The sequence below is a fragment of the Myxine glutinosa genome, chromosome 1 (assembly GCF_964187855.1).
Source record: "Myxine glutinosa chromosome 1, kmMyxGlut1.1, whole genome shotgun sequence".
NCBI lineage: Eukaryota > Metazoa > Chordata > Myxini > Myxiniformes > Myxinidae > Myxine > Myxine glutinosa.
Genome location: NC_136261.1, coordinates 55,812,599 through 55,825,763, shown reverse-complemented (window position 1 = coordinate 55,825,763; position 13,165 = coordinate 55,812,599). Strand labels below are relative to the sequence as shown.

General features: G+C 46.3%; 1 protein-coding gene across 1 annotated transcript in view; it reads left to right on the top strand.

Annotated features, from left to right (window-relative positions):
• LOC137424390 (protein arginine N-methyltransferase 1-like) overlaps positions 1-13,165 on the top strand; it is a 44,106-nt gene that overhangs the window by 20,943 nt on the left and 9,998 nt on the right. Inside the window, exons 4-9 of the mRNA XM_068111801.2 lie at positions 47-110; positions 1,495-1,637; positions 6,311-6,398; positions 11,141-11,256; positions 11,450-11,600; positions 11,709-11,830. Coding sequence (XP_067967902.2) covers positions 47-110; positions 1,495-1,637; positions 6,311-6,398; positions 11,141-11,256; positions 11,450-11,600; positions 11,709-11,830 — 684 coding nt within the window. The remainder of the gene's footprint in view (positions 1-46; positions 111-1,494; positions 1,638-6,310; positions 6,399-11,140; positions 11,257-11,449; positions 11,601-11,708; positions 11,831-13,165) is intronic.

Here is a 13,165-nt window from a genome sequence, read left to right as displayed (position 1 = left end):
TCATTGTGATTCAAATGGCTCATTATTTTTTTGTTTGACCTTGCAGATTGAATGCTCAAGTATATGTGATTACTCCGAGAAGATTATTCGCACAAACAACTTGGATCATGGTGAGAATGAAGAAATTTAAATGATCACTAAAATCAACACACATGTTCCCCTCATTGATGTATCTATGATTCATCTCATTGAATCTCATTGAATTCATCTCATTTTCCTCGACACTCGTGGGTTTTCCTCGACACTCGTGGGTTTTCCTCGACACTCGCGGGTTTTTCTCGACTTCGCGGGTTTTTCTCGACTTCGCGGGTTTTCCTCGACGCTCGCGGGTTTTCCTCGACGCTCGCGGGTTTTCCTCGACGCTCGCGGGTTTTCCCCGGCGCTCGCGGGTTTTCCCCGGCGCTCGCGGGTTTTCCCCGGCGCTCGCGGGTTTTCCCCGGCGCTCGCGGGTTTTCCCCGGCGCTCGCGGGTTTTCCCCGGCGCTCGCGGGTTTTCCCCGGCGCTCGCGGGTTTTCCCCGGCGCTCGCGGGTTTTCCCCGGCGCTCGCGGGTTTTCCCCGGCGCTCGCGGGTTTTCCCCGGCGCTCGCGGGTTTTCCCCGGCGCTCGCGGGTTTTCCCCGGCGCTCGCGGGTTTTCCCCGGCGCTCGCGGGTTTTCCCCGGCGCTCGCGGGTTTTCCCCGGCGCTCGCGGGTTTTCCCCGGCGCTCGCGGGTTTTCCCCGGCGCTCGCGGGTTTTCCCCGGCGCTCGCGGGTTTTCCCCGGCGCTCGCGGGTTTTCCCCGGCGCTCGCGGGTTTTCCCCGGCGCTCGCGGGTTTTCCCCGGCGCTCGCGGGTTTTCCCCGGCGCTCGCGGGTTTTCCCCGGCGCTCGCGGGTTTTCCCCGGCGCTCGCGGGTTTTCCCCGACGCTCGCGGGTTTTCCCCGACGCTCGCGGGTTTTCCCCGGCGCTCGCGGGTTTTCCCCGGCGCTCGCGGGTTTTCCCCGGCGCTCGCGGGTTTTCCCCGACGCTCGCGGGTTTTCCCCGACGCTCGCGGGTTTTCCCCGACGCTCGCGGGTTTTCCCCGACGCTCGCGGGTTTTCCCCGACGCTCGCGGGTTTTCCCCGACGCTCGCGGGTTTTCCCCGACGCTCGCGGGTTTTCCCCGACGCTCGCGGGTTTTCCCCGACGCTCGCGGGTTTTCCACGACGCTCGCGGGTTTTCCTCGACGCTCGCGGGTTTTCCTCGACAGATCGCGGGTTTTCCTCGACACTCGCGGGTTTTCCTCGACACTCGCGGGTTTTCCTCGAATCAGGAACCGGCGAGAACCTATCCCCCATTTTCCCAATGAAACTATGCCCCACATTCACTCCATTTTCCAGGAACCTATCCCTCGCGAATGTCGGGGTTTGACTGTACTTGCTTATCCTCGGCCTCACCTCAAGTATGGGCCCATTGGCCTTGAATATCCTTTCTTCTCTTTATTATTTTTGGGATTTTTCCTGTTTCTTACATTCTCACAGTCATTACAATAATCAAAGGGAAGGTGGAGGAGGTCGAGCTGCCAGTGGAGAAAGTGGATATTATAATCAGCGAGTGGATGGGTTACTGCCTCCTGTACGAGTCTATGCTGAACACTGTGATCTTCGCTCGTGATAAGTGGCTGGTAAAATATGGAGAAGCTCCACCACCATGTATTATTTGCCATTAATTGCAGTGAACTTTTCTGGGATGAGATTACTTCCTATTTATGTACATGCTCTTCGACTATCGTTTCATCCTTTGCATTTGTCTTTTGATATATATATATACCTTTTTTTTTTTTTTACATGTTCGGACAAGGTCATACGAGCGAATGCATAACATCAGTGTGATTTGTAGTCACTGCCAGATCCTTTCATGAAAGTGCTGCATTTGAGAGCATCATGTGGCAGTGGTGTGGAGGAGTAGGACTCGAATTTGTCATAGAAACGCTTTGCTGCAAACTAGTCTTTTTTTTCTTTTCTTTTTTTTTCCTTTTTTTTCTTCCTTTTTTTCTTTTTTTCTTTTTTTTTGTATACAAGATCGAGGCTCGTGAAAGAGCGAACATTAATCACACAGAAAGACAAACAGACACATAAAACAAATAACATCGGGAGCGGTAGACAAGATGGGGAGAGAGGGGGCAGGACACAAACACAACATTTGAGAGCAGGGACCGAGAGACATGGAGACATCGAGAGATCTGTGGGCGGGAGAGGGCTTTGGGGGGGAGGCATGTGAAGGGGGGGGGGGGGGTGGGAGAGGTATAAACATATGGACACTGCCAGGACTTCCAGGAAAGAAGTTGGAATTTCAAACAAGGTGGATTAGTGGGGGTAGAAAAGATCAAGGTTTTGGATGGGGGAAGATAAGAGATGGTGGTGAACAGCTGTTTTAAAGACCTGGAGGGAGGAGTGGGATTGAAGGGAGTGTGGGAGTTTGTTCCAGAGGCGGGAGAAAAGAGGAATGAAAGAGTGAAGGTGAGCAGAAAGCCGAGATTTCGGCAGTTTAACCATCAGAGGGTTGCTGGCAGATCTTGTGCGACCTGTAGGAATATTTGGGGGACAGAGCACAGAGAGAGCTGGGGGAGCAAGGCCGGAGAGGAGTCGGTAGAAGACAGAAAGACCACCTACCTGCCTGCGGTGAGTGAGTGAAAGGCCCTCAGAGGTAGCTTCATCGCGGGAGATTCCAATGATTTTGAAAGCTTTGGATTCAACAGCGTGAAGCCGGGCCAGGTGTGAGGCAGGAGCACCAGCCCATAGGGGAGAACAGTATTCCATTGAGCTGCGGATGAAAGCCTTGTATGTGGTGAGGAGCTCAGGTGTGCCGAGGAAGGACTTCGCACGACAGAGGATGCCCAGTCGGCGACTGGCTTTGGAGGCCAGCTTGGAAATGTGGTTTTCCCAAGAAAGATCATGGCAGATAGTGAGACCCAAAAGCTTGAGCGACAGAACTTCTTGGAGAGGATTGTTGAGAAAGTAGATGGGAGGGTTGTCCAGTCGATCTTTTCGGAGAGACATAGTAAGAGAGTGAGATTTGTCAGGATTGAAAGAGATGTTCCACTTGTTTGACCAGTCTGTGATTTTGTCCAGGTCTTCAGAGAGTGAGGAGGCTGCAGACTGCCGATCTGAGGGAAGAGGAATGGAGCGGCAGAGAGTGGAGTCATCAGCAAAGAGATAGAGAGGATTTTCCAGAGAGTCGGAGAGATCATTGATAAAGACCAGAAAAAGCACAGGGCCCAGCACACTGCCTTGGGGAACTCCAGCCTGAACAGGAAGGGGAGATGAGAGAAATCCATTTAGGGCCACACGCTGACTACGACCAGAGAGGAAGTCCGCAAGCCATGCATGGAGATTTCCATGGATACCATAGGAGGAGAGTTTGGTGAGCAGAGCTGGGTGCCAGACCGTATCAAAGGCACGTGATATGTCAAGGGAGACAGCTCTGATTTCCTGTTTGGCATTGAGGACCTCCATCCATTGTTGAGACAGCAGAAGCAGCATGTCCAGAGTAGAGTGACCTGGTCTGAAACCAAATTGATGATCAGAGATCAAGCCATTGGAGAAGAGGAAAGATTTCATATCCGAAGCAATGATGGATTCCATGACTTTGCTGATAATTGGGAGCAGGCTGATTGGTCTGTAGTTGCAAGGATCTGTTTTTGCACCTTTTTTGTGTAAAGCGGTAATGTTAGCTGATTTCCAGGATGCTGGCAGATTACCTTGAGCAAACGATAGGGTGAAAAGAACAGAGAGAGGGTGAGATAGAGCGGCAGAGCAGGATTTTAGGACCCGTGGGCTGATGCCGTCTGGTCCAGTTACAGAATCAGAGTCGAGGTTTGACAAAAACTCCTCCACCTTGTCAGGAGAGAAGGACAGAGTCCAGGAGCAGTTGGGTTCGACTGGGAAAGGTGGGAACAGAGAGAGATGGGTTTGGGACTAAGGATTTTGAGGCAAACACAGAGTTGAGGCATTCGGCTTTGTCACGTGCGATGTCAACTGTGTGGCCATTTGAGGTAAGGGAGGGGATGGAGGGGGAACAAACACCAGAAACGGATTTGACCAGACGCCACCAGGATTTGGAGGAAGGAGACAGGTTTGAGAGTTCATTCTTGAGTGAGGAGGGATAGTGCTTCCTGGCACCCCTGAGGGTAGACACACACTTGTTCCGAGCTTGGTGGAAGGAACTGAGATTGCCTTCAGTTGGATTAGCCTTCCAAGAGGCAAAGGCAAGTTGTTTCAGGGCAACTGCCTCCCCACAAGATTCAGTGTACCATGGACGGGAGGAAGGGTAAGACAACTGAAGGCGAGATGGGATAAATCTGTGCATGAGAGAGATCAGTTTGCTTTGGAAGAATTCCCAGGAAGAATTGATGTCAGAGGCAGTGGAGATGGGAGACCAATCCAGACGATTGATGGCTGCTTGAAGACCGTCCCAGTCGGCCTGAGTGAAATGCCAGACTCGTCGACGCTGAGGAGGCTCTCTGAGAATGGCCAGAGAGATGTCCACTTTGACAAGCACATGATCAGAAGAACCGATTGGAGCAGAAGAAGAGCAGCAGACATTAGCAGGGAAGTTTGTCATAACCAAGTCTAGAAGAGAAGATACTCCATTGGCTGAGATCCGGGTCGGGAATTGACAGATTGTGTCAATCCCAGTGAGTCACAGAAGTCCTTTGCTGAGGTGCCATGACTGGTGAGAGAGGAACCCACACCCAACCAGGTGGCATGATGACAGTTGAAGTCACCACATATGAGGAAGAGAGAGTTGGGATGAGTGGATAGAAGTTGGTCCATGTTGTCAGACAGTGAAATGTAGATGGAGTCATCACTGTTTGGGGGACGGTACAGAACACATGAACAAAAGGTGGGAGCGGAGAGGGAGCCATAGCCAGAGGTACTCCTGGGGGTGAGGAGGAAAGAGGGCAGTGCAAGGAGAGTGAGGAAGAGAGTTTTTGATAAAGATAGCCACCCCACCACCAGGCCGAGGCTCAGGTCTATCATACCGGAGGAGGGAGTAACCAGGAAGAGATATTAAGGAATCAGAGACATCTTGAGGGAGGAAAGTCTCTGTTAAGCAGATCAAGTCTGGATTGTCAGAAGCAACCTGTATGGAGAGATCAGTCAGGTTTGAGCGAAGGCCCCAGATGTTTGAGGTCCATACCGTTAATGAAGAGAGAGGGGGAGCATCAGGTACAGGACAGGGGAGGGGAGGAGTAGGGTAAGATGAAGGATGAGAGGGGGAGGTAGGGAGAGCAGTTGATAGTGTGTCAGATATTGCAGAAGAGTTCCAAGAAAGGGAAGGATGAGTAACGTCTTGCTTGCAAGTAACGGAAATTATCTCGAGTGGGTCAAAGTTGATAGGGAGTTCCAAGTATCAGGGATTTAAATTTGTGTGCAGAATGTCCTGTTGGTTTGCATCATTACTCTGGGTTGGGGAGCAGGCATCATTACTCTGCTCACCAAACTACTAAATCCGACAGACCAGTTGACAGTTTACACCTGGGTGGAGATTCAGCTCCAGGTGAGACAGCTTAGAGGTGAGTGTGCCTGTGAGGCCATCCTGCCAGCCCATTATCTGGGATGAAAGGTTTGCAAATAAACTTGGCAGACATTTTCTATCTGTGTTAGGGGGTGGGGTCGCCGTTTCATAAAATTTGCATGGATGGCAGCAAATGAGAAAGTTAAAGTAGAGTAAAGATAGAAAGAGGGAGATTAAAGTTAAAGTGTGGCGTCAAAGAAAACATGTTTTGGGAGAGAGTGGATTAAGGGAAGGGGAAATGCTGGAGCTTATGGGGTGTAGCGAGTCAAATATTCCACCATATTTACATATTTTATAATTACATGGACTCCTAATATGTCTCTCCTGAAACTTAGTGATCAAAGCATAACTGATGTAACTTACCTGGTTTATTTTGTAACACTCATCTGATGCTCGTCGAGGAGCTTGTACATAAATTGCAGGCAGGACCAAGACACGAGCAGATATTACTTTAACATGAATTACAAGGACAGTGGTGGACAATTAATTAATATATATAGCATATATGGGATTTGAACCTGGTTTTCCTAGCACTGTGAGCCATCAGTTTGGACAGGAATGCTAAATCGGCCAACCCCAAACCATTGTTTTGTTTTTTTTCTTAATCAAAAACCTGTCCATATCACTTTTCCTCTCTATCTTGCATTCACACTTTTCAAAAAAACACAGCATAACCATCTTGGAATGCTTTCAGTATGCTTGAGTTTTAGGTTGTAAACATCTTGCATAAACCTGGTTTCCCTTTCTTGCTGGATATATCCCTCTGTTTTTTTTCAGAAACCCGGAGGTTTGATCTTCCCAGACAGGGCTACTCTCTACATCACCGCAATCGAGGATAGGCAGTACAAAGACTACAAGATTCACTGTGAGTTTGGAGTAGTGTGTGCGGGAATGGGCTTTTGGGGGGTGCATTTTAATTTTACCAAACGCATTTCATTTGTTTCCATCTGTGCCCCAAAAAAAATAAAATAAAACTAGAGCAATGCGACTGCGTCGCCAATATGCCTCCACGTAGTCCATGCCCATGACAATGGGTAGGTGCTCTCGTTGACTGTCCTAAAAATATACAAGTTTGATTTAAATCCCTTCAGCTGTTCTTAAGTATCACATTTTGACTGGTTTTACATTGATCGGTGAAGCGGTTCCGGAGAAGGGGGTTTTTAAATATCAGCTTTCAAACTAATATGGCTGCCAAACCACGTGACATATGACATAAAAATGTACACTCTGCATATGTATGGGCAGGGGATCACGTTTTGAAGTTTCGTGTTGATCGGATAAGGTTCGTTTTTCTATCCAAGTTCGCTGCCAGACTACGTGCCCTACGATGTCATCATTTTTTAACTATATGCAGCAATGGTGGTAGTAACATTTGTAAAGTTTCGCATCAAGAGAGTAAGCGGTTTCTGAGATATAATTATTTAATCTTTTCTTTTAATCTAATATGGCTGCCACACCATGTGACCAATGACGGTTGCATGATCAACTTTTAATTGCTATGCCTAGTCAATGACGCATGTAAAGTTCTGAGTTGATCGCTGCGATGGTTTGGGAGAAGATGATTTTTTAAAAGATTTCAGGTTAAATCAAATATGGCTGCCAAACCATGTGACCTATGATGTCCTAAATTTAATATTTAAATACAAATGGGAGATAGATCATGTGCATGCTATTTCAGATTTTTAGGACAAGGCATTCGATTAAAACATTTATGGCTGGTATACTACTTCACCGATGTCACCATTTTCGTGCTTTTGTGCCCAATTGGGAGTACTTGAAAATGTGCCAAGTTTCAAATTTTTCCATTCAGTGGTTTCTGAGAAATAATTTTTCATTACTTGCGTTTAATCCAAGATGGCTGCCATACCATGTGACCTATGACATCACAATTATCAAAAAAACGTTCTACATGGGTGTAGATCCTACCCTGAAAGTTTCGTCTCAATCGGACATGTAATTGCTGAGAAAAACGAGGTTTGGCCCATGCAGATGGATGTAAGTACATACGGATGGACGAACGAACGAACGAACGAACGGACGGAAGTATGTATGTACAGACGGACAACCCGAAAACATAATGCCTCCAGCCACCTTTGAGGGTGGAGGCATAAAAAGTAAGCTCGTGTTGGCATGATAATATGAGTTGTTTTAAATAGCTTTGTCTCTCCAGGATCCTGAAAATCATCTGACTAAAATATACTTTTGGTGTGTGTTTGTTGACTGATTGTACTGCCAACCTAATACAGTCGGACCTGGACAATCGCGGTCCCAAAATTCGCGGACCCCGTGTAATCATGGTTCATCATAACATATGATCTGCTTTTACATTCGTGCTTCGCGTGTTCGCGGTTAAAAATGTATACATGTAAATTTTGTTTTCTTTTTTTGGTCTTTTTTTTTCTTCTCCGCATCAAGACTGGTCTCCTATATCCACAGCCACTGATATCAATTCAGCCTGGGAATTCTTCCACGGACACCTGCTCTTATGCACAGATTCATCCCATCTCGTTTTCAAATATCTTGCCAGTCCTCCCGCTGTTGGTACTCCTGTGGTGAGGCAGTTGCTTTAAAACACCATGCTCCTGGAAGGTAAATCCAACTGAAGAAACCTCAGATCATTCCACAAAGCTCGCAACAAATGTGTCTCTCTGGAGAGCCAGAAAACAACATCTGTCCTATCTCAAGGATGAGCTTTCAAACTTGTCAACCTTCTGCCCGTCCTTGCCATGCTTTGTTCCTTTCAGGTATCTGCAGGATACACGTGGTCCACCAGCAACCCCTTCCTAGTGAAACTGCCTAAATCTAGAAACCACTGCTCACCTCCACTCATTTATTTCTCTTTTTTTTTTCCCCCAACTGTGGAACCATCTCTATACTATCTTCAATCTCATGCTTCTTTTCGGATATCAAATCCTTCCTCTTCTCCAATGGCTTGATCTCCGATCATCAATTTGGATTCAGACCAGGTCATTCCACTCTGGACATGCTGCTTCTGCTGTCTCAACAATGGATGGATGTCCTCAATGCCAAACAGGAAATCAGAGCTGTCTCCCTTGACATATCATGTGCCTTCGATACGGTCTGGCACCTCGCTCTGCTCACCAAACTCTCCTCCTATGGTATCCATGGAAATCTCCACACATGGCTTGCGGACTTCCTCTCTGGTCGTATTCACCGTGTGGCCCTGAATGGATTTCTCTCATCTCCCCTTCCTGTTCAGGCTGGAGTTCCCCAAGGCAGTGTTCTGGGCCCTGTGCTTTTTCTGGTCTTCATCAATGATCTCTCCGACTCTCTGAATAACCCTCTCTATCTCTTTGCTGATGACTCCACTCTCTGCCGCTCCATACCTTATCCCTCGGATCGGCAGTCTGCAGCCTCCTCACTCTCTGCAGACTGTAACAAAATTACAGACTGGTCAAACAAGTGGAACATGTCTTTCAATCCTGACAAATCTCACACTCTCACTATGTCTCTCCGAAAAGACCATCTGGACAACCCTCCCATCTACTTTCTGAACAATCCTCTCCAAGAAGTTCTGTCACTCAAGCTTTTGGGTCTCACTATCTGCCATGATCTTTCCTGGGAAACCACATTTCCAAGCCGGCCTCCTAAGCCAGTCGCCGACTGGGCCTCCTCCGTCGTGCGAAGTTCTTTCTTGGCACACCTGAGCTCATCACCACATACAAGGCTTTCATCCGCAATTCAATGGAATACTGTTCTCCCCTCTGGGCTGGTTCTCCTGCCTCACACCTAGCTCGACTTCACGCTGTTGAAACCGAAGCTTTCAGAATCATTGGAATCTCCTGCGATGAAGCTAACTCTGAGGGACTTTCACTCACTCACCGCAGGCAGGTTGGTGGACTTTCTGTCTTCTACCGACTCTTCTTCAGCCTAGCTCCCCCAGCTCTGTCTGTGCTCTGTCCCCCAAATGTTCCTGCAGGTCGCACAAGATCTGCCAGCAACCTTCTTCTGGTGAAACTGCCAAAATCAAGACTCTGCTCACCTTCACTCTTTCATTCCTCTTTTCTCTTGCCTCTGGAACAAACTCTCTCGCTCTCTTCAATCTCACTCCTCCCTCCAGGTCTTTATAACAGCTGTTCACCACCATCTCTTATCTTCCCCCATCCATAACCTTGATCTTTTCTACCCCTGTTAATTTCACCCCAGATCCACTTTTCTGAAATACCGACTTCTTTCCTGGAAGTCCTTGCATTGTCCATGTGTTTTATACCTCTCCCACCCCCCCCCCCCCTTTCCCATGCCTCCTCCCCCCAAGCCCTCTCCCTCCTACAGATCTCCCGATGTCCCTGTCCTCTACTGTTGTTCTTGTGTGCTTCCCTCTCTCTCCCCATCCTGTCTCCCGCTCCCTTTATTATGTTTTTTAATGTGTCCGTTTGTTTTTTTTGTGATTAATGTTAGCTCTTACACGAGCCTTGATCTTGTACACAAAACGATAGATATATAAAATGATATTTCAAAAAGTTGGACGACTTGTGACTAAACTTGGTGGAGAAGTTGGTTAGGTGACAAGAACAAGCCGATTCGATTTTGGTTCAGGTCCGAATCCAGATCCGGCCTATCAGTGGATACAAAACGTAAAGTGGTCAGCCTGGTGGAGCTCTACAGACTACGCTCTACTAGACTAGAGGTATGCGCTCTACAGACATCAGTTTATGATCGAGGAATAACTTGATATTTTAAACACAAATCGGAAAACAAACCTGTAGTTTAGCAATAATTTGGCTCTAAATGAAGGACACAAACAACAGGCCTGTTGTATATATGTTAAAACAGACTCGTGTAACTTGGACAAAATGTTACGATATTTTGTGTCTTCACGGCCAATCAAATTGTTAACGATGACGTCATTGGTGCCTTAATTATGACGTCATAATTCGACAGGTAAAACGCTTAGTCTGATTAGTTTGAAGTTTCTTGAGCATGATCCACACAGCAATTTTATATTAGAGAATATTAATTTATGATGTAATCGCTCACGTGGTCTGGCAGCCATATTGGATCAAATAAAATATTAAATAAAAAACTCAAAAATTGTATCATATTGGATCAATCAAAAACAGAAGAGTTGGCTCACACCAAGTTGACTGCACAGGGCAAGTATTCCATGAATACCTTGTAGTTTTATTTTGCATTCCCACGTCGTGAAAGCAAACTTTCCGTGCAAGTGATGTACCGCTGGGCTACCAAGATATTTTTGTTTCTGACCTAATATGGCAATACGTATTGCATTGAATTTCCCCGGGCAATGCCGTGTATTTCAGCTAGAATGTTATATAGTGTAATATAGCTGGAATGTTTTACCTGGGTTTGTCTTTGAGTCAATAAAATAGTGTTCAGGGAATAGTAATACTACGTTTCCTTGTTTTAAAATTTTGAATCCTCTGCAAAAATGTAATATTCAAGATTGTGCAACATCTGGTTTAAATGTTTATGTTGAAGAATTTCAGACCTAAATAAAATTTGCGGTGTTTTACAACTGTAACTAAGCTTATATATACGAGTATGATCTCGTAGAGGCCCAGAGTGATTCATGTGTTAGTGTATTTATGTGTCCACAATGTGCAAAGTGTGTTGCCTTTTCTGCAGGGTGGGAGAATGTTTATGGCTTTGACATGACCTGTATCCGAGACGTGGCCATAAAAGAGCCTTTGGTTGATGTTGTCGATCCCAAACAGGTCGTGACAAACTCATGCTTGATAAAGGTGAGGGACACGTGCACATTAGGCTGCTCAAATGATAACCATTACGAATTAGTGTGATTTGTTTAACTTTCGTTATGTGTGTGTGAAATGGCATAAATGTTTGGAATTACTCCAAGAGAACAACAGGCCACGTCATGAGTTTTGACCTCTGACGCATGTAATGCATAATGCTGTCTGCCATATTCCTTGGCAGGAGGTGGACATCGCTACAGTCAATGTGGATGACCTAACTTTTACGTCACCATTTTGTCTCCAAGTAAACCGAAATGACTACATCCATGCTCTGGTGGCATACTTCAACATAGAGTTTACTAAGTGTCACAAAAGAACAGGCTTCTCTACCGGTACAAAATATGGCTCACTTGCTCAAGAGTTTATTTACCGAATCAAATTGATGATACAGTACCATGAATAACCCATTGCTACTCCGATTGCTTCCCATTGTGTGATAGGCCCCGATGCTGCATACTCTCATTGGAAGCAAACGGTTTTCTACCTTGACGATTACCTCACGGTAAGGAGAGGAGAAGAGCTTTATGGAGCCATTACCATGAAGCCAAATGCTAAAAACAACGTAAGTTTTCTCACTGCCTTATTGCTCGATGGGAATTGACATCCAACACGAGACGTATGCACGTGCGTGTATAAACAGTCACCTGAAAAAGTAAGTACACCCCATGCAAAGTTTTGACTTTTTCAACATATTTCAACATACAGCTATTTGATCTTCATTTCAACAATATTGATAGATAAAGGTGATATAATACAACAAATATCATGAAACATTTACATTTTGGAGTCCATTGTATAATTTAAATAAACATAAATGCAAATTTCGCATGTGGAAAAAGTAAGTACACCCCTACATTTATCACTACTTCAAATACCTAAAATTAGAATCAGGTGCACCAGCTCAGGTGCAAATGATTAGAACATCGTCGGAGAGGATCTTGGAGGAAGCTGTCTTTATTTAAACCTCAGACATTTCGTTTGGTTTGCTATTTGTTGTTGAAGTGTGTGGCATCACCATGCCTAGATCAAAAAAACTCTCTGAGGCCTTCAGAGAGAAGGTTATAGATGCCTACGAGTCTGGGAAGGGATTTAAAAAGATCTCCAAACAATTTGAAATCAATCATTCGACTGTCCGGAAGATCATCTACAAGTGGAGAAGATTCCAAACAACTGCCAACTTGTTCAGGCCAGGCCGCCCCAGCAAGTTCAGCCCGAGAGCAGACCGCAAGATGCTGAAAGAAGTCTCGAAGAACCCCAGAATGTCATCACGGGACCTACAGGTAGCTCTTGCCACTGTTGATGTCAAAGTGCACGAGTCTACCATTAGAAAGAGGCTGCACAAATTTGATCTACATGGGAGGTGTGCCAGGAGGAAACCTTTGCTGTCCAGAAAGAACATCAGGGCAAGACTAAAGTTTGCCAATGAACACCGAGGCAAAGACCAGCACTTCTGGAACAATGTGCTCTGGACAGATGAGTCAAAGGTAGAGCTATTTGGCCACAGTACCAGAAGACATGTTTGGCGAAAACCAAAGATAGCATTTTACCACAATAACCTGATACCAACTGTAAAGCATTGTGGTGGAAATATTATGGTTTGGGGCAGCTTTGCTCCATCAGGGCCTGGGCAGCTCACCATCATAGAATCCACTATGAATTCTTCATTGCACCAGAGGGTGCTTGAGGATAATTTGAGGCCATCTGTCGGAAAGTTGAAGCTCAACCGAAGGTGGACCTTGCAACATGACAATGACCCTAAACATACCAGTAAAACCACCAAGGAATGGCTGAAAAGAAAGAAATGGAGGGTTCTGGAATGGCCAAGTCAATGCCCGGATCGAAATCCCATCGAGATGTTGTGGGGGGATTTGAAACGAGCTGTGCATGCAAGATGATG